This window comes from Eptesicus fuscus, chromosome 4, assembly GCF_027574615.1.
Source record: "Eptesicus fuscus isolate TK198812 chromosome 4, DD_ASM_mEF_20220401, whole genome shotgun sequence".
Taxonomy (NCBI): domain Eukaryota; kingdom Metazoa; phylum Chordata; class Mammalia; order Chiroptera; family Vespertilionidae; genus Eptesicus; species Eptesicus fuscus.
In genome coordinates this window covers 47950875-47973374 of record NC_072476.1, presented here as the reverse complement: position 1 = coordinate 47973374, position 22500 = coordinate 47950875, and the positions used below count along the sequence as shown (strand labels likewise).

The window sequence follows — 22500 nt, the reverse complement described above, 5'->3', positions numbered from 1 at the left end:
AATTACTATCTATATTTCGTACTAAGCACTATGCTTGATAACATCTATGGATTTAATATAATATCTGTATATAGACATATATATACACACACACATACACATTATTGAACTTTACATTACTTGATACATTTAAGTCATCTTCCGTTTGACCTCTCATTTCTTGTTGGCAGAACCAATCTACCTTTATAAAGATCTACCTTTATAAAGATGGAAAATACCAGGACTTTTCCCAGCCTTCCTTGCAGCTGGGCAAGGGCACATGACCTGGTCCTCACAAATGAGTCCTAATGGGCAGACTGCTTATGAGTTGTGGGAAAAGTTTGCCCCCTTAATAAAAGGAGACCCAGGGGAGGAAAGGCCATTTCCCTTTTTCACGGGCATTGTTGCATCTGCATTTGATGCTGGGAACTGCTTTGGTTGTATTCTAATTATGAAGAGAAACATAACTATGTTAAATAAGGCAGAGAAAAAAAATAGACACGATTGGAATTCTCCTCCTGCTTGATGTCTCACAGAAGATGATAAATTTCTTAATATTTCTGCCACTTTAAATTGTAAATCCTGTTATTTAAAGCAATAAGATACTGGACTTGTTCTTGAATGAACTTTTGAGTTTATGCTAATAATGATTCTGTGGTCAAGAGCAATTTGTGTAATTTTCTATCCATCGAGCCATAACATGGAGCTCACACTCCTAGATAAAAAGATTCTGGTACCACAAATTTCTAAAAACTGAATTTCACCGACTAGCAAATGCATTGGTAAGTCAGGATTAAGTGTGATTTGAAGGCACAATGAGGTCGAAGGTTATTAACAATAAGCTTGCTTCTGACACTTGTGCTTTGTTTCTGTGAATATTGTTCCTGCTTGGCTCCACTTATTGTCAATAAAAAGAGTCTGAGCGTTCAATTAAGTAATAAGAGACTAGAATAGAAAATGTGGGGATTTGTTCTTTGTTTTAACTTTGTCAGTTACTATGGTATTTGCATTTCTTTCTGGGAGGATTCTGTCTCTTGGATACAGAGATGAAGTAGTTTACCAGATTTTAGGGCAGATAGACATATGTGAGCACATGGCTTTGAGATCACATATGTGAACCAATTAATACATCTTGCAGATTCAAAGGCATTAGAGCGGGTGAAAGACATGTATTATGTCAGAAAAATCTTGCCAAAGGAAGTTATATCTGAGTTGGGTTTTGAAATAAAAATTGTTTGATAGGCAGTCAATATGAAAGAAAAGGAATCCCAGGAATACTCCTTTTCTCGCACAAATTTTTAGGAAACATAATAGACTAAAGGTACAAAGGCACAGATATCGATAGTGAAACAAACCTGGTGAGAACTGGGGCTTGAGAGAGAGGCAGGGACCTGTCCTGAGGGTTCACATGCCTGGTGAGAGAGGTTCACGTGATTCTGAAGATGAGGAGACCCGGAACGACTTTTGCTGCAGGACCTGTATCCTGATGGCTGCATGAAGTCCCAAAGCAGCGAGGCCAGTGAGGAGGCCTACAGGACTGGCAGACAGAGACACACTCAGGGTCCTTTACTGTTGGCCTCATTCGGGCACCGTTTACACCCACAGGCTCGTGAACTTAATAGTCATGTGTTGGGGGAGCGTGAAGAGCCACTCGAGCAACACCCTGGTGTTATCCTAAAAGAGGAGGATGTGTTAATAAAGAAAATGGGCAGGCGTCCAGCGACCCAGCCAGAGAGCAGAGGCTGCCCTGTGTCCTGGTGATGACCCCAGCAGACACTCAGACCTCATTCAAAGTGAGAGGACTATTCTAAAGGTGAAGTCTGTGGGGCAACAGGGTCCTGTATTCAGGGAGCCCCAGTTGGAGGGGTTAAAGGGGAGGTGGAGGTAGAGGCCTGTGCTGGGCTGTGAATCGACAACCTCTAGTCAGGTCTGTCTTTTCAGACAGGCCAAAGAGCAACCCCACCTGTTCTCTAGGATGGAGGTCCCAGCTGCCTCCATACCCAGCCTCCCTTGCATCTGGATGCAGTCATGTGTCTAAGTTCTAGATCAGGAAACATAAGAAGTGCCCTGTGGGACTTCCAGGGATGCCTTTTATGCTGTGTTTGGAACATGGAGGTGATAGTGAGCTCAAGCAGCCATTGTGGGCTATGAGGATGCTGATCAACCCTAGGGACCAGCGGAGAGCTGGAGGGACCCGGCTCCCACAGCTGTGGAGCCGACACCAGCCCCCGAACATGGTTAGTGTGAAAGAGAAATAATCTTACTTGAAAAAAATAAAAGAGGATATGAAAATGTCCAATCAAAATATGACAAGCATCTGAAGAGACATGGTTTGTGATTCTAGAAATGAAAAACGCTAATTAATTAAGCCCATACTTGGAACTTCACTGCCAGTACTTATGAATGCTACATGTGCAAAGACGTAGAGATTATGAAAAATAATCTAGAGCAGGGAACATGCAGATAGAGGATTTAGACAATTGATAAGAACTTTTCATCTAACTTTCTCACCTTCATTAACACTTACCAAGATATTCTCTTCTCCTCACCTCTCTGCCCACTTGCTCTCTGAAGTTTTAGACCCTTCTCCTTCAGCCAGTCTCACAGTTCCTCTAATTACCTCTTTTTCTTCATTTCCTGCTTCCTTCTCCTACATTTTTCTTTGCTCTCCTTTCCCTGTCCTCTAAGAACTAATGGTGAATAAAATGACAACAAAAATGACAAACATCTTAAGAGACCAACCAGACCAAGATGACTGTGCATATGCTCAGGTTGTGGGCTCAATCCCCAGTGAAGGGCGTGTGGAAGGCAGCTGATTGATGATGATTCTCTCCCATTGATGTTTCTGCCTCTCTTTCCCTCTCCCTTTCTCTCTCTGAAATCAGTTATATAAAGAACTATTGTGTAGAAATTATGAAAGTATTGTGGTTAGAAGATGAACAGTGATCCTTCCTTTGTAAGTGTACTTCTCTCCAAAGATGGTAGAGTGACAAAGGTTAGACTCTAGTTAACTACTTCCATGTTGTTCTTTCATTAATTATCTATTGGAGGATGGGGGTAGGACCAGGAAATTTATTTCCTTGCTTTCTGGTAGTACTTGTCTGCCCCAAAGCTGACGTATTTCCTATCTTGAGGGAATGAAATCCTATATTTTATTATTTGGAGCAACATGAACCTAGTACTTATGATGTCTTTGACCCATTAAAAAATGAATTTTTTATTTTGGGAATGGCTAACTCAGAAATAGTGTTGAAAAAAATGACCAATTTTCTCAATAGTTAGGTAGAATTTTTTTTTCTGGGTCAGAAAAAGAGCTTTCAGGCAGTATTCTAATAATATTCTGTTAACTTCACTCCTCAAACATGGAATTTTGATCTTATTATTATTAGATAATTTGGGGGAAAATTCTGCAAACATTTTATAAATATTTTGCCTGCCTAATTAGAAATATATATTTTAATTGAGGTGTCAAACTCATTTTTCTTGCTCTAGTCACTGTTTTCCGTCCCACCTTGAGTGTGTAGCTCCTGAATAAAGAATGTTCACAAAAGCCTAGAGTACTCACTTTGACTAAGACAAAGAGTTTTATGTGGGGACAATGGAAATGCTAGTTTCATTTGGGCAAGGCAGTTCTTTGTAGCTACCTAGCATCCATGGCTATCTTAACCTGTTCAGGCTGCTATAACAGAATACCACAGACTGGGTAGTTGAAACAATAAACATTTCTTCATCACAGTTCTAGAAGCTGGAAGTCCCAGATCAGTATGGTGAGGGCTCTGTTTCTGGTTTACAGACTGCTGCCTTCTTGTTATGTCCTCACATAAGGGAGACATCACCTCTGATCTCTTCCTCTTCGTATAAGGGCACTAATCCCGTAGAGTCTTAGTCTTGCAAGGTGGAAACCCGGGTGTTCCACTGGACTCCTAACTGGAGGCTCTGGAGAATCCAATTCATTGCTCATTCAGGTTGTCAGACAAATTCATTTCCATGTGGTTGCATGACCACAGCCCCCATTTCCTCACTGCTTGTCAGCCAGGGGCTGCTCTCAATCTTGAAGGCTGTCTGCGTTCCTTGGCACATGCCTTCCTCCATGTCAAACTCAGCTAAAGTGCTTCCAATTCCTGACTTCTTTTTCTGCTGCCTACCAAGGAAAACTCTGCTTTTCAAGGGCACATGATACTGGAATAAGCCTACCTGAATAATCTCCTTTTTGTCATTTAATATAGTCATTGGAATGTTACTTCGTCGTCTTCATTGATACCATCCACTCTCAAATGGGGAAGGCATTTAATATGAAGGCAAATTTCATAGAGGGGTCATTCTTAGAGCTCTGCCTATTACACGCAGACCAACCTACTCTCTATAATAAGGGTTTGATGCATTCGTTTCCCAACAGAATGTATTTAATCTAATCAACCCCAAACACCTAGACACAGGATAAACTTGAATGTCATTTGTTTTCAGACCTTTCAGAGATTCATTCACTCACAAGTGTTTTAGTTTGTTTGCTTGTTTGTTTGTTTTTTAATGTGTAGCCGTTATTTTGTGTGCTCATGCCTTTTTTCTGTTTTTTTCCCCTCCTTTTTACATGTTAGGAAACAAATTCTGTTAATTTGCAGCACTAACCAGAGTATTTTTAAATGTTTTCAAAGCTATTTGCCATATGTTAGATAGGAAGGTCACACCTAAGTCCCTGATCAAAAAGAAGGAATGTCAGCTGTGGCTCAGGCTGTATGTGGCCTCTTGACACAAAAAAATATATTAACATGCAATATACTTATATACATTTGTATTTTCATATTGCTGTCCGACATTTTTTCCCTTAACAATATGCCTTGGTAGTCCTTCCATTTATGTATTTAGTTTTTATTGCTGCATAACGAATTACCACAAGCTTAAAACCCACGCATTTATGCCCTGCCCGTTGTGTAGGGCGGAGTGAGAAGTGAGGCATGGCATCATCGACCGGAGTCTCGCAGTTTCAAAATCGAGGTGTCAGCAGGGTGGCTCTTCTCCGGAGGCTTTGGGAAGAATCTGCTTTCAAGCTCATGCCTTTTGTTGGCGGAATTCAGTCCCTTTCTGTTGCCTTGACACTTGGCTCTTCCACCTTCAAACCTACAGTGGCTCACCCAATCCTTTGCACGCTTTGAATCTCTTTCACCGACTCTTCTGCCTTCCTCTTCTGCTTTGAAAGGCTTATTTATACATTTACATTGGGCCCATCTGGATAACCAGGATAATCTCTGTAATTTAAGGCCAAAGTGATTAGGAACCCTAACTACATCTGCAAAGTCCTTTGCCTTATTAAATAGCATTGTCACAGTCTCAGGGACTGTACAAATAGCAGAACCAAAGCTGTTAAAACTCCCAGACTAGGCTTGGCAACATTGCCAGGCGTCTGTAAAAGTCTTCCTTACTAGCCTTTGGGATTCTGTGTCAGTTTGTACAAAATCCATTAATTTAAGCAGGCTTGTAGGATTTTGATAATTTTCTTCACTCTTTAAATCAAAGCGGATGAAAAATTTGGTCTATTTTCGTTTCAATGACTCCTTGTCCCATTTCTTAGAGAACTTCTGAACCTTAATCTAAGGTTCTACCTGTTTTTTCATTCCCCTGTAATAAATTCTGAAGCTAACTGCATTTTTATATTTTTCTATTCCTGAGAGATATAAGTTCAGAATTTCTACCACTGGTTATGGTTAGTTGTACAGGAGTCTGTCTCCTGAAGTAGGCAGGTTATCTCTAGATTAGGAATAAAAATTTATTCATTTCTTTCTGTCATTCTTCTCATCTGCCATCTACCCCTCTCCCCCCCCTCACACACACTCTATGTACATTTTGTATTCATAGCACATAAGCAGGTACAATATATACTTATTGACTTGATCCAGTTATTTACAAATTTTGTTTAGGATCCCAGCATTTTATTATTTTTAAATCTTTATTGTTGAAAGTATTATAAAATAATACTTTCAAACAGCAACATGTCCCCTGCCCCCCCCTCCCCCCATTGACTCCTCCTAGCCCACACCCGTTCCTCCTCTCCCCAATTCCCAGCCCCAGGCCTTCACCACACTATTGTCTGTGTCCACAGTTTTGCATATATGCATACAAGTTCTTTGGTTAATTTCTTCCTACCTACCCACCCAACCCTGCCTTCCTAGGAATATTTTGGAACTGGCTTTATATTCATGGTGTCTTCAAATACGTTTAATAATTCAAGAAATTGTTAAATCACATAACTTTCAAAATCACATTACTTTAAAAAATGGTAATGGTAACCCAGCTCTGCAGGAAAGCATTTTTCAAGGAACATATGGTTGAAATATCTAAGTAAATATACAGGGCATATTTCTCTGTGTTTGGGGAAAGATATCTAATTTCATAGACCTTGACATAATGATAGATACAGGGGAAAATCCACATTGAAAAAATGTAATTTCTCACACATATATTTTACATTCTAATCATGGTTTCTACTTCTCAAAATTCAACCTTGAATCACTTACACTTTTATGAATAATGTGTGGAATGTGCCGTAGATTCTGACCATCTGTGTGGTTTATCCTTTGAAATGTTCCCTTGAATGTTGCAACTGATCCAAAACCACAGTATCTAACTTTTAAATTATCTTCTTGACTTTTACCTGTGAAATTACTGTTACAGAACTGAGCCACACTGAAGGCTTTATTGGCTTTGGAGCCTGCAGAATCCTAGAAACGCCATCTTATTCTAAGTTCATATCACCGAGGAAGAGCCTTGTTGCACACTGATTCACAATGGCCATCCATCCCTTCCGTTTACCCATATAAGGGGCCATTTAGCAAAGCAGCTAAATGCTTATGCTCTATTTTGCTAGAAAACTGAAAGAAGACACAGTCTTAAAAGGAATATACAAGTGGACTAAATGTGGCTAAGACCTAATAATAACTCTCAGTAATTACAATAATGTAATCTATGTTGTTAAGCACTTAATGTGGACCAAGCTTTAGCCAAAAGCTTTATGTACATTGTTTCACGTACTCTTCACACCTATAAGACTATGGGTCTCCTTATATTCATTGCACAAATGAGGGAACTGAGACTCAGAAAGATGAGGTAACTTTTTCAAGGTCACACAGCTGGTCCAGGGCAAAATCAGGATTGGAATGCAAAATACAAAATGACTGCAGAGTTTATGCTCTTAATCCCACGGCTGTCTGCCTTCCTCTACTGTACCCTGCTATAGACTACGTCGGGCCCAAAGCCAGAGACACAGGGGAGCAGACCTAAGCACCAACTACAGGAATTTGAGGGCTAACACTGAAACAAGACAAGTGAGATACATCCATTTTAAAGTCACATAGCAGGAAAAGAGTGACATATTTTTTAAAGACACAGATGTATTGCAGTAGGTGTGCCTGTTTATATTTCCCTCTACTTTTTTTAACTCTTGGCTTCAGTTCTTGGAAACTACTTATTTTGACATAATGAAAGAGAGCCGCACTACATGCTAGATTTAAAAATCTGTCTCAAATAAATTAAGAATATGTGCAAATGCATATTCTACCCTTTTTAGAACGAGAGTGGGTGGGAATAATGATAGCTCCACAGATGTGACTCTTCCAGGTGCAAGCAGCTCTGTAACTTTGTTAGTAACCAGAATGATGGTGGGACCTAAAGTCCAACATGCCTGATGTGTTATATGCATTGCCCATGAACACAGACAATAGGGTTGTAGAGGCCTGAGGTGGAGCGGGAACTGGGTGGTGGGGGACAAGGAGCGGGGAAGAGGGGAGCATCTATAATATTCTCAACAATAAAGATAAAAAAAATAAAACATAAATTTTTTTAAAAGTTCAACATGCCTGATGTGATACAATAGCAAGACATTGGACAGAAGATTTATTCAATTCTTGGTGGCCAAATTCAACTTCTATTCAATTATCGTATTTCTTCACAAGCAGTTGCCGTTTTATGCCAGTTTTGTGAGGTCAAGTAGAGGCAGGCCTTCAAAGAAGATACAGCCCAAAAGTAGAATGTTCCACTATGAAGTTCTTACCTAAACTGATGTATATTGGTTCTAAATTTTCTGAATAGAGAAGAGCTAATGCATGCAGTTTAATTTTTCCACCCCAATAGAATTATAGTCAGAACACTGTTTACTTTTTTTTTTTAATGACTGGTTCTTTGTCCTGTTAGATTTTTAAAGAGATTCCAACTTCCCCTTACTAACTCCTGAGACATTATCAATTAACCACACACAGCCCATCGACCACAGCATAGCTGTAATTAAACTAAATTGCTATGCAGCAGCTTTCATTACACAATGACACAGTTTTTGTTAGGACCATAGAGAGAGTTTAATTACATGTCTAACCCCTGAATTCAGAGAATCAGTATTCTCTCTGTTAGCATCCTGCTCACTTTCCCCATGATATAGCTACACCAACAAGCATTTTTCAGCAAAGCTTTGCTTTATCCAGACACTTCTAGGCCACACCCAAAACCCAAAGCATAGGGACCCCAGCAGGCCTGGTCACCTTTAAGCTCCCCACTGGAGTTCAGCAGGGCTCCTTCATTTACTAACAGAGGTCTTTCGGCTTCCCCGCTGCTCCTTAACATGTTATTATCATTGGCAAATCACTGATCGGTTCCATTTTATTACACTGGCAAGTGCAATTTACGGATGTTTCAATCATGAAAGAAACGGAAGAGAAAACTAACAGATGAATTTTCAACTGTCATTACCCAAACTCCCCTGAGGCATATGATGTTCAGATCAACTTCAAAGGATGTGAAGAAATTAGTTCAGCCACAACTATCAACTTAATGCTAATATATTGGTAGAAGAACAAACACGGATTATGTAATTATTCAAAACGTCATTTCAAAGATGAAATCTTTTTGCCTTATCTTCAGTTAAAATGTCCTTATTGGGTTTTGGCTTTTCTCAAAATGATGCTGTAAATCTAATTCATCTAACTGATACTCAGTGAGCATCTTTGAGGAGACCGAGTATCAGTAAACAATAAGCAGAGTATGTTTCATAAGCTCACAGGTGCTGAGCCTTGTTACAGCTAAACACATCAAAGTGATGTTGCTTTGGAACTTCTGTTGCAAAGTAAGCACAAAAATGTTAACTTCTATTACAAAAAAGTAATGGCAAATGGATAAAAAATGCAGATTATACCAATAGGAATTCCAATTTCTCAATAGGAAAACTGAGTTATTTATTAATCATTCAAAAGTACGTATTGAGTGCATACTTAGTGCCAGGCACTAAGAATCTGGGAAAGCAGATGCAAATTTCCATGTCTTCACAGAGTTTTCAGTCTAGTGAGGGAGACATCCTGAACATAAAGCTTGCAAGGAATCAGACACGCTGAAAATAAAAAAAAAGAAAGGAAGGAAGAAAAGAAAGAAAAGAGAAAAAAGGGCATCAATGAGAGCACAGAAGAGTGGGCACGTATGTTAGTTTGGAAGGACAGGTACAGCCTCCCTGAGAAATTGACATTATAGTTGTGGCCTGAGGATGAGGAGGGCTGGCCAGGTGAAGGGGGTAAAAAAAGCCTCCTGATAAGAGAGGGCAGCTGGTCAAGGATGCTGAGGTAGGAAAGAGATGAGGGCTTTGGAGGAACGGAAAGGAAGTCAGTATGGGCAGAACAGAGAGCAATAGAGGGGGAAGCGGCAGAATATGAGACTGGAGGGCGAGGCAGGAGCCAGATGACCAAGGCCTGGAAAGCCCGAATAAAGTATTGGGAAACCTCTGGATAGTTTCCCAAGGAGGAGAAATGGCCCAGCTCCCTGTGCTGCTGAGTGGAGAGTTGATCGAAGGGGGCACCCTGGAAAGCAAGGGAGTAGTTCAACACTGCTGTGATGGTCCAGCCAAGATCACATCAATGACATGCAGAGAGGTGGGCAGTTCAGGAGACATTTTGGAATTAGAATGGACAGCACTCTGTTGAGAATTGGATGGAGGCAGCGGGGTGGGGAAGAGAATCCGTTTCTGGCTTGAATACTTGAGTTGACCGAGAGACCACATTCTGCAGTGGGAGCAGCTGGAAGAATCGGGCTGGGGGAAGGTCAAGAGTTCCATTTTGGACATGTAGAACCGAAGGTACCTGGGAAACAGCCAGCTGGAAATGAGACAGAGGCAGGTGGAAAAATTGTGCTAGAGCTTAAGGAACAGGTTTGAACTAGAACATTCTAAACTGCTAGCAATGTAATTGCATAGTTTGTTTAGTTAATTTCAGACCAGACATAGTTACCAACTAAATGTATTTATTCATATTCGGAGCACATCATTTGTAGCAGATGGACGGTATTCAGGATAAACAAACATGAAAGGCCTGCCAGTTATATAAAATTTATTTTTAAAAATGTATCATGGAGCCCTAGCCAGTTTGACTCAGTGGATAGAGCATGGGCCTGCGGACTGAAGGGTCTCGGGTTTGATTTCTGTCAAGAGCACATGCCCGGGTTGCGGGCTTGATCCCCAGTAGGGGGTGTGCAGGTGATTCTCATCATTGATGTTTCTCTCTCTCTCTCTCTCTCTCTCTCTCTCTCTCTCTCTCTCTCCCCCCCTTCCTCTCTGAAGTCAATAAAAATATATTTTTTAAAAAGTATCACCCAGACAAGAAAAAGCTAAAGGAGTTCATCACCACAAAACCAGTATTACATGAAATGTTAAAGGGTCTTATGAATAATAAATACATATCTATCAACAATTGACTGTAATAATCAAAATAAACAAAGAATCTGATGAACAAAATAAACTGATGAGTAATATAGAACCAGAGGCATAGAAACATGGAACAGACTGACAAATCTCAGAGGGAAGGGGATGAGGGAGTAGGGAGAGATTATGTGCAAAGAACTTACATGCATACATGCATTACCCATGGACACAGACAGTAGGGTGCTGAAGGCATGGAGGGGGTGGGATTCTGGTGGAGGGAGCAATGGGGGGGAAAGCGGAAGACATCTATAATAATAATAAAGATGTTTAAAAATGTATCACCCAAGTAATATATAATTTTATAGTTAAACTAGAGGCCCGGTGCATGAAATTCGTGCATGGGGGGGGAGTCCCCTCAGCCCAGCCTGCACTCTCTCCAATCCGTGACCCTTCAGGGGATGTCTGACTGTCAGTTTAGGCCCGATCCTGGGCATTGGGCCTGAACCGGCAGTCAGACATCCCTCTCACAATCCTGGACTGCTGGCTCCTAATTGCTCACTTGCCAGCCTGCCTGGTCACCCCTAACTGTCCCCCCCCCCTTGCTGGCCTGGTTGCCCCTCACTGCCTCTGCATGCCAGCCTGATTGCCTCTAATTGCCCCCCCTGCCAGCCTGGTACCCCCAACTGCGCCCCCTACTAGCCTAATCACCCCCAACTGCCCCTCCTGCTGGCCTGTTGCCCCCAACTGCACCCCCCACCAGCCTGGTCGCCCCTAACTGCCCCCCATCAGTCTAATCACCTCTTACTGCCCCCCTGCCAGCCTGGTTGCCCCCAACTGCCCCCCTCTGCCGGCCTGGTCACCCCACACAGCCTGCTGTTCAGTTGTTTGGTCATCCCTCACTAACCCCCTGCGGGCCTGGTTGTACGCATCCATCTTGTGAGGGTGTGAGGGTTAATTTGCATATTACCTCTTTATTATATAGGATTTTACATAATAAAAAATCAAAATCAATCAAATTCCACCACACATTTTTTTTTTACACATGTCCTTTTGGGGGCTGTAAAAAGAAGCTGAAGGGAAGGAATACACAAACACTCACGGCGAGTTTACAGCAAAGAGAAGCCTCACTGCACCGCTCAATAAGGATTTAATTTAAGAAGCAGTCAGGAAAGATACCGTATTCATGTACTTAACAATTTCCTATTAAGTGCCAAGGATTGTTTTAAACTCCAAAGCAGTGATCAAAGACTGCAGAGTGTTTTGCCTGGCCTGTACAGGGTTTAAAATTCATTGCCAACACTTAAAATTTGAAATATTTTACGTTAAAAATTATGAATTTTCATCTTACCTTGAAAAGTCAGAAGACCTAGCAACCTGGGGCCTGCATTCCCAGCTGACAGCATCTGGCTGACCCTGAGTCACCTTGGCCTCCTCAGGGTCGTGCTCCCTCCAGGGACAGCTGAGTCTCTAGGACTTCCCAGTGTCTCCCTCTTATTTCACACTCTTCCAACTCCCTTCATTCTTTTATGTGCCTGCATGCCCCTGGAGAGTTTTCGGCCCCTGCTGGGGATACAAAAGCAAACGCTGCATTGCTGCGGCCACTCAACGCCAAAAGCAAGCGAAAGCAGGGAGTGACCTGACTAGATGTGCACTTTACAAAAATGATCCTGTGAGCCCTCGCTGGTTTGGCTCCGTGGATAGAGTGTGGGCCTGTGGACCGAAGGGTCCCGGGTTCGATTCTGGCCAAGGGCACATGCCCGGGTTTCGGGCTCAATCCCTATTGGGGGCATGCAGGAGGCAGCCGATCAATGATTCTCATTATTGATGTTTCTCTCTTCCTCTCTGAAAACAATAAAAAATATATATGTATTTAAAAAAATGACCCTGTGACAGTATGGAGCATGGTCTGGAGAGGAGCTGGCCAAGTGGCCTGCTGAAGGCAAGAGCAGTAGTAGGGATAGGAGTGGGGCGGGGCGGACACCTGAGGCAGTGAGGAGAGAGACCTGCACAGGGTCCTAGATTGCATGTGTTCTCTGTAAGAATCACTTACATCCAAATGTCTGTTCAAACAATCATTTGAAGCCTTTGCTCTGGTTCGGAATTTATGAGATGGCACATACAATTATGCTTTCTAGATAATAAGCCAGACAAATTTCAAGACACACCTTGACTTTATCATTATAATAATTAGCCAATTTGAGCTAATAGGCATGAAGAGAACTGCAACTAATATTCTCTGAGGGGTAAATATTTTATTCCTAGCAATTGGTTCTATTTTATCTATTTATGTGTGTATTTAATTATTTGGTTCTATATTATTTAAATTGCATTTCACTTTTAGGTAACTATATATAAGCTCTTCTAGAACGATGTATAGTTTTTCTTTATGGTGTTTATTTTGAAATTATATGTGCATGTTGTTGAATCACATAATTTGGTAAAGATTATTACAGTTCTGAAAATAGTAAATAAAAATGTTGGAACCATAAATATAATTACATGAATGTTACTTCATTATATTCCCTACTAGTACCTCCATGAAAATGGGATTGTTCATCGTGATCTCAAGCCAGAGAATCTTCTCTATGCAACTCCAGCCCCAGATGCACCCCTCAAAATTGGTGAGGACATATCCTGATCTCCTCTGACCCCTTTCCCAGAACAGAAGAAATTTATTCTGTGCAATTTTTAAATATGGCTCCATTCAATTTCACCTCCACTCAATTTTCTCGGATATTTGTTGTCTGTAGAGGAATAAGGCACAGTGTTGGAAGTCTGTGCGCTTTCCTGGAATAGTAATCTGAATTAGTGCCTAAAGTCAGTGTTGCATTGCTGGACACACAAAGGAATCACAACTCTTGGAAATAACAGGAACTTCAGGAGGTGACCTTGTATTTTGTAAATATGTTTATATAGGAAAAAAAATCACAAATAACATAATACTTCTTTCTTGGTTATTAACTTTCACTCCACAAATTAGATGGAGCTTAATTTTAGATAATCGAGAACTCGGACACAAAATGTTGGGCACTGATCAGTGAATTTAGGCTCTGTTTATATGAACAGAGATAAACTGAGCTCTGCTTTCCAAAGCGCTCCTCACGGAATGCTGTTTCCTCGGCCGAGGGAGCAGAGCCAGTCAGTCCCTTTGGGGGAGGGGGAAGTGGTTCGTGGAGGTCCTGAGTTAGAATAAGAAAGTGCCAACTTGGACAAGATTTTTATTTCTTCAGGACTTATCCCAGACCTTTAAAATGCTAATGTGTACGCTGACATCTAATCTGACTCTGGAAACCTTGTTTTTTTTTTTCCCAATAAGCATTTTGAGGAACTATAAAGATGAACTTTGGGACCTACCCAAAGAGATTTTTCAATCAGCATTTTAGAAAAAAAGCATATTAAATATTACTTTCCATGTGCCTTCCAAAGTAAATCTTCATTTGCAAAAAAAAGTAGAATTCATTTTAGATGAATTCTCCTTAGCAGAATCTGTTTTGTCCTGCCTGTGTAGGGTTTAACCTTTTTTAAATTAAATCCTCTGAAGGACGTTTCTCTCTTGGTGCTATCCTTTATAATGCTAATCTGATGAGTTCACTGCATTTGTGAGTGTTAACACCGTTGAAGATTAAGTCATACGTATCGTGGGAGAGCTCAGACCACAGAACGTGCTTTCTGAAGGCAAGACCCTAAAGAGAAGATGCTGAAGTCCTGCGGGGCAGCAGCGTGTTCTCATAATCACTCCTGAAAGGCAGCGGACGGGAGGCAGGCTCCCATTTCCTTTGACATCACTTTCAAAGATTTTATCCTTAAAGAAATTTCTTTAAATGGATGGATAGATTCTAATTCAGGCAGGAGCGCCTTTCTCTCTGAAGGATTTCCTGCTGCTTCCTCTGATAAGGATCTGGCACCTCCGTGGAAAAGTGGGTTTATCTCTGAAGTCTAAAATGGCATCAATTCTGCACCTGCCTCTCTTGAAGAATGGCCTCAAAGTGTTCCTGGTGTTTCCTGAGTGAGGCAGATGTAGCCCAGCAAGTAGACCATAATGACAGCAGCCTTTGATAATGTTTCATCTAGGTAATATTCTGTGGAATAAATAAAAAGGATTTTTGCAAAAAAAAAAAAAAAAGAAAAAGGGCATCTTTCTCATCCAAGAGTAAATTTTTATCCATCAAATACACTAGGGAATGACATTATTTTGAAGTAGAATAAACCTTTTGATGTTTCTGTTCATTTTTTCAGCATTTATGAAGTCTCATTTTTTTTATTTTAATTCGTTCCAGTGGATTAAAAGCTCTGAATTATATCGCTAATTCTATATTGTCCTTCAGAGTTCGTTTCATAAATCTTAGAATTAATATTTAACAAAATATGTCTCTTGCAACTATTACTTCAAGAAGAAATAGCTTATATGCTGAAAGCTGGGAATTATAGAAAAACGTATAAAATGTATGTAGGAATCATATTTTCCTCCAATTTAAAGCAAGACTTAAAATATTATTGCTACTCTTTTTAATTTTTCTCTCCCTGGTGACTGGTCTCCATCTATATCCACTCATCAAATACAAAAACAAACAAATGTTTTATTTTGAATAACTACGGTATTCTGTCATCTTATAAAAGCTGAGAAAAAAACTTACTTTTTTTTTTCTTGTGTTGTTAGCTGATTTTGGACTCTCCAAAATTGTGGACCATCAAGTGCTCATGAAGACGGTGTGTGGAACCCCAGGGTATTGTGGTACGCTCTTTAGTACTGACATTTTATAGTTTCACTGTTATTTGAAATGTATTTTATTTAATGTTCTGATTTTTTAAACTCCTAATATCTCTATTTAAAATGCTTACAATTTGATGCGAGTCTCCACAAGGAAGGCATATGTCAATGATACTCAGACCACCTCTTCTTCTTTATAAGGGCTCTATAATGTCAGTTTTAGGGCACCCCTGTTAGAACAGCAGGAATGGAGGGGGCCCATGTGGGGAGGACTGGGGGCTCTGCACCTGCCTTTTGGGCAGTAGCTACTCTTGGACCCACTCCGTAGCAGAACCATCACTGGTGAAGAAGACAGGGAAACAGCTTGGTTTGTTTTGGGAATTAAAGCCACGAGCTCTTGTAGGGTTTAACGTTTAACATCTTGCAGGGTCACTTTCCTTATTTGCTTTTGTTTGGGAGGGTGTGCGAGGAAGGGTGTGTCATTAATTCAGATGGTATATAGGACAGCAGAGAGAATGGGGTAGTCCCTAGTTCTCATTGATGGCACTGGCCTAGCCTCATTAACAGAAGGGCTTCAATCTCTGGAGATGGACAGTGTAACAGCCCTCACATCCTCTTGCACAATCTCCCAGGATTGCCTGAAGGCACCCCACACACACTCCACAATCCAGAGACAGAATAATAGCTGTTAACCCATGCCAGCAAGAAACTCACCCTTCCCCCCCACCCCCCAATGGCTAAATTCATCTGCCAACAGCCTAAAGCTTGGGAAAACCAGTATGCAATTACATTAGTGATCTCTCAGAGTCCCTTCTGTGACTAAAGAGAACAGCAACCTTCCAAGGGCTTTAATAATAGGATTAAGAGCAATTCTTTTTTGCAGCATACCAGAATGGTCCTTCTGTGAATGAATGATTCATTCATTGATGAAATGAACATTAGCTGTCTAATGGACTCCATTTTAGGCACTGAGATCACAAGAGCAAGTACAGTACGGTCTCGCCCTCCAAGGATTCCATGGGCTATAAAAGAAAGACCTGTACATAATAAGTCAAAGTCTATTAAGATCCATTTTATATTTATCTGAGCCAAAAGCTCAAGGGTACAGAGAGGAGCATTTGAGCTGGACACTGACGGGTGTGTAGGAGTTTAACAACTGAAGAGGAGGCCACAAAGCATTCTTTGCCAGCAGGCACAGGAAAAGTCACAGAGGAGTGATAGCACCGGGCAAGTTCAGGGACTGTTTGTTACTTCATCACTTTGCACGACTGGAACAGAGACTCCTTGATACAGAGGATGCAGATGGACTTGGAAAGGTCAGATGGACCATATTTTCAAAGAATTTGTACATCAATCTAAACAATTCAGACTTGCTTTGGTAGATAGTAGTAATCTATCAAAGGTTCTTAATCAGAACCATCATATTTTAAAGTCAAATCAGTATTTTATAAATATCCTGACAATGACATTATGACCGATGGATTGGAGGAGACAAGAGGTCAGAAGAAGACAAATTAGAAAGCTATTGTAAATGCTCTTTCTTGGCCTTCTCATGTCAGAAATCTACACATGGTTTATTGTCACTTCATAAACAGCTTCTCAGCAGATAATGTGTCTGACCTATTCCTAAGTCCAATCATTTATTCTTTAGATAAAAATGATTGTAAAACTACTATATCAGATGCCTGTCCCTGCCATAAACAAGCCTTGTCTTACAGGTAATGCCACCTTATGATGAAGGCTTATTTTCCACTTACTATTTTTTCCTCTGTAGACATCCAGATCACCCTAGGGCTGTGTAATTGGGAAAGAGGGAATTGAGTGGTAGAGGCTCACCAGGAAGCAGTCATTTGCTATATTATGAGAAAAGGAGGAGAAAGAAGCAAGAAAACTGGGTTGGGGGGAGAGAGAGAATTGAAATGAAAATTAAAATGCTTTTGTGGACTCATGTACTAAACATATGCATGGAATTACTTTTATAGGCTGAGGCAGGCTTGGAAGTCAAAAACAAATAAGTTCCATATATTTAATTACAAGAGCACGGTCTAAATTATGTATAAATAAACAGAGTTATTTATGCATTCTCTTGACCTAAGGAAGTTCACTAAAATATTACTTCAGCATGTAATAAAATATTACTTCAAAGTGGGAGTAGTGGGGGGGGGGGCGCAGGATTTTAAAAAATACACCTGTGCAGAGTAACACAGAAAAACTGGAAAAGCTGAGTTAGGGGAAAACAGAAGTCACAGTAACATCAGGGCAAAGGAAGTGGATGGCCTAGAGCCAGGGAAAGATGCAGAGTTCTGAATTTTTAAAAATTAGTAATGATAGTTTCTATTGAACTGTCTTACAAACAATTGCACCGTTTATAGACCAGGCTAAAGTTCCCTGTGAAGTCCACCCTCACTTCTAGCCCCTTCTCCCCTCACCACATATAAGCACTGACATCAGTTTGGTGTGTGTCCTTCTGAGATACTTAGGTGGAAAGGAAACTGTCCATTTATAGAATGAGTTAGAAATGAGACCCAAATACAAGACTAGTGTGCTCCTAGATACATACATGACTTTACATGGGGACTTTACATTTAACTCAAATTATATGGTCTGAGGGCCATATAACTGATGGAGAGCTTGTTTCCTTGCTTATACAGTAAGAGTGATTGCATCCTAGGTCAATTATTTCTATGTATACTGGAAAGTGGGTGTTTATGTTATACCATTTGTCATTTGTCAAGAAATACAAAAAGGAAAAGCCATTCACAAACCCTTTACCCCAGAGGGTTCTCTTATAAGTAAATCTCAAAATAAAATCACAGATGCTGCGTGCTTATGCAAATATTATTTCCTGGGAAATATGCCCAGTTGAAACAAAACTCAAGGCCAGAAAATTAAAATTTGTGACCCAGCTAAATGAAATCAATGACTAGTTCTCTGAAATAACCCATGAAGAGTTCAATATTAAATAAATTCTCAATCTCTTGTTCTTGGGGAAAAAAATTGGTTTTAAAAAAAAAATCCATTGGTCCATGACTCCTGATACATGTGCTACAATGTCACTATGCAATATTACTACCAAAATGTCTTAACTGTTTAGCTATTTAAGAGTTAAATAGCTAAAACCTACCCATAGCAATCACAGAAAAGAAGGATAGTTGACCTTTGAATAACTCAAGGGTAGGGGTGCCAACCCCTTGCAGTCAAAAATCCATGTATGTCTTTAGACTCCCCCAACACTTAACTATTAATAATCTACTGTTGATGTGAAACCTTACCGATCACATGAACATTCGATTAGCATATACCAGTATGTTATGTATTTATTATGTACTGTATTCTTACAGTAAAGTAATCTAGAGAAAATAAATGTTTTAAGAAAACCACAAGGAAAAGGCAATACATTTACAGCACTGTATGTATCGATTGAAAAAGATCTCTGTGTAAGTAAACTTGTGCAGTTTATGCTCATGCTGTTCAAGGGCCTACTCTATGAGCTGGTAGAGTAGGAAAGAAACTAATATGATGATGGGTGAGATAAAAATATTCCTAATACCAATTATCTAATTCACTTATATGTTCAATTAAACTGTGTATTTTATATTTCATATTTCTATTTATCTATTTATTCAAATTCTATTTCCAGGGTCCAGAGCTGTTAAGAATTTATTATCTCTTGGCATTTCCCAGGGTCTCATTAGAAATAAGCTATTATGTTCACTATACCAAAATTCAAAACAATTTTTCAACAACCTACAGTCAGAAGAGATTTCTGCCACAAGAACACAAACTACTAAGAAAAAATGTAGAAAAATCTAAATGAAAAGAAGTAAACATAAAATACAAGCTTTCAAAATACCTTCATAAAAGAAGTGGTTTAGTTCTTTTCGAGACGACTAAATAGCTGAAGTGAAATAGTAAGAATACTTTAGAGGTAATCCAAACATGTAAGAAATGACCTCACCTGAGAATTAATTAAATACCCCCAGTGATGACTTTCTTCTTACTCTGAACTTTTTTAAAACTAGAAGAATTAAATACACAGTAAAATGTCAACTGCACTTTCTGTAACATTCTGCTTGACAGATGGTGTGTGTACACGAGGGTTCCCGTGGGGCTTGTCGACAATAGGAAGGGAGAGGGAAGGTGAGAGGAAGAAAGAGAATGTTAAGCAGGTGGGTCGAGGGTGCCCAGATCCAGCTTCTGTTCCGGACCACAGCCCTTCTTTGTCCCTGAGATAGACTGTGTCCCCAAGCATCATATGACTGTCCCAGAGGCATGCTCACGGTGCCTGATCCAAATGAGCAAGTGCCAGGTAAAGGAAAAAGTGGTGAGGAAAGGCCAGAGCTCCTTTGTTCTTGACCTTGCAGAGGACAGGACTCTGCAGGTTGAATGTGGGCTTATTTTAAGCTGTCTTGGGAGTTTTACATCTACAGGAAATGAATCTCTTGAGGTCTCTGCATTGGTCTGGTACTGACCTAAACAATGTATATTCTGTGGAACTTCAATTTTGTAGATGTTTGCTCCTTTTTTGTTTAATAAATCTTTAGTGAACTACTATTACACACCAGGCAGTTGTACAGGTGCTAGAGGTATAGAAGTGAAAAACAAAACAACTCTTCTCTTTAAGGATGATACATTTTAGTGGAAGAAGACAATAAACAAAGTGACTGTGTACGTTAGATGAAAAGAGGTGACAATTTCCATGGAAGGATATGGAATTAGGAAAGAGAATAGGAAGTGCTAGGGGCCTGGGCTGCGATTTAAACAGGGTGATCAGGGAAGGCTTCACTCAGAGGGGACATACGAGCAAAGACTTGAATGAGGTGAGGGAGAGAGCAAACCGTGTGCTGTCTAGGGAAGAACATCCCAGGTAGAGGGGACAGAGACACCAGTCCTGAGGCAGGAACACACCTGGGTGTCTTTAAGGTCCAGGAAGGAGGCTGGTTGGTTGGAGTGCAGTGACAAGGCGGGAAACAGTAGGTAGGAGAAGGGGATCCGGGAGCTCCAACCGGAAGGATACAGTTAATATTTCCTGAGATGAGGGAGACTTTTGGAGCAGCAGGTGAGGCCTTGTTGATTTTGAGATGCCTGTTAGACATCCAAGGGAGATGACATGTGGGCAGAAGGGTGTATATGTTTGAAGTTCAGGAGCAAGGACATGGTGGTTGATACAGATGTGGGCATTATCAGCTAATATGTGCTATTTAAAGTCATGAGACTCTCCAGGCAGAAAAGGAAATGATCCAGATTGATCCCTGGGCAATACCATTAGGAGGTCAGAAAGAGGAGAAAGAACCACATTTATCATTTATAGATATCAAATAGAAGAGGAAGCTCCACAGGACAGAATTAGGAATTGTGAATGAATGCTGTAAGGCACAGATTTGGGGCTCAATATACGTATAAAACACTCCTTTAACATCTAAAGCTGTCAGCAGTAGAAGAGGCTGCCTCCCTGGGTTGGGAAATGGTCACAAAAGCTGATTGACTTATCTCTCAGGATTCAGGGCTACCAACAAGGGAAGAGAGGAAGAATACCACTACTTTTGGAATTACCCAGCAGATATATGGTTTTTAATTATTACCACTACAGCTGTGTGTAACTGTGTAGTCAACTTGAGGAGTATGGCAACCACCTAGTTAAATCAAAGTTAACCAAATATAATTTGGCCTGAGATGGCTGATAAAATGGAGTCTAAAGAGGTTCTCACCAACATCATAGCCTCACTTCTCCTGTTTCCTTTGGTTTAGAGATCATCTTTTAAGGTCCTGGTATTCCTTAACTCCTGTCTCTCCATACTATGTCATGTTCTGCACCCACTTCTTTGTAACTGTGACTACTTTAGGAACAGAACCAGCTGTTCCCATGAATGCACAGGGCTGTGAGGCTCAGCTCTGTTATCATATGTGAGGGTGGGAATGATGTGTGGGATAGAGGTCAGAAGGAAGAATTGATTGATGGCAAGTGGGTAGAAGACTTACTTAAAATATGTTATTTGGGTCCTGAACACCCTGCAAAATGTTCCATTTTAGAATGTTGCTGCAGAAAAGATATGCATGAAATAAAAAGTTTCAAAAGAATCAGTGATAGTTATCAGTAAGATTTATAGCACCTTTAGAAAAAAAAAAACAAAACAATACTTGCCATACTAAACACTAGTCAGAGTTTGAATTCTAAGTCCATGACTTTATATTTGCATCTCATCTACAAAAGAGATTCTTAAATAGTTTTCATATTAGGATGAGTTTGGTTTATTTTTAATTTGGTTAATTTTTTTATACTCCACCTCATCCCACAAAAGTGGAAAGGTAAGAAAAAGAAACAGGCTAACTTTCTTCATCCATCAGTAGTGGAGGGGGGTTCAATAGGGGAAAAAGAGGGACATCTGTAATACTTTCAACAATAAAGATAAATTTTTAAAAAGAGGAGTGGCCTCTGTGCTATTATCTTAAAGAAGATATCACACAGTTCACATGGCAAAGACAACTTTTTAACAACTTAAATGAAAAATATTAAGTGAGAGGTGGATTGACTGATATTTATAACTAGTGGCCCGTTGCAGGAAGATTCTTGCAATAGGGCTTCCTGCTGCGCTCTCCCCCGCCCCGCCTGCTTCCCTTCCCTCTCCCCGCCCTGCCTGCTTCCCTTCCTTCTCCCCTGCCCCGCTTGCTTGCTTCTCCATAGCTTCGCTCCCTTCTGCAGATCTTGGCTTCTTTCCACACTCTCTTGATATGCAAATTAACTGCCATCTTGGTTTGGTTAATTTGCATACTCGCCCTGATTGGCTGGTGGTCATAGCTTGGGCATAGCAAAGGTGCGGTCAATTTGCATATTACTCTTTTATTATGTAGGATATTAAAAGACCAAGAGAGAACCCTAAACTAAGCCTGAACCCTAACCCTAACCCTAGCTCTAACCCTAACCCTAACCTGAGCCTGAACCCTAACCCTAACCGTAACCCTAACCCTAACCCTGACCCTAAGGAAAAAAAAAAAAAGACCAAGAGAGTCCAGAAAAATGGAAAGGATGAGTTAGAGCCTAAAACATAGACTTTTGTGGCCCCAAGAAACTCTGAATTTAAGAAAAGCCTCTACAGTGAAAATGCCCTATGCTGTAGTATAGGAGTAAAGATAGATTCAGGTGTTAAGATGAAAA

General features: G+C 40.4%; 1 protein-coding gene across 1 annotated transcript in view; it reads left to right on the top strand.

Moving 5' to 3' along the window:
* The window catches only part of CAMK4 (calcium/calmodulin dependent protein kinase IV), a 140714-nt gene that overhangs the window by 103040 nt on the left and 15174 nt on the right, over positions 1 to 22500 (top strand). Inside the window, exons 6-7 of the mRNA XM_008144489.3 lie at positions 13170 to 13260; positions 15297 to 15371. Of these exons, the coding sequence (XP_008142711.2) occupies positions 13170 to 13260; positions 15297 to 15371 (166 nt within the window). The remainder of the gene's footprint in view (positions 1 to 13169; positions 13261 to 15296; positions 15372 to 22500) is intronic.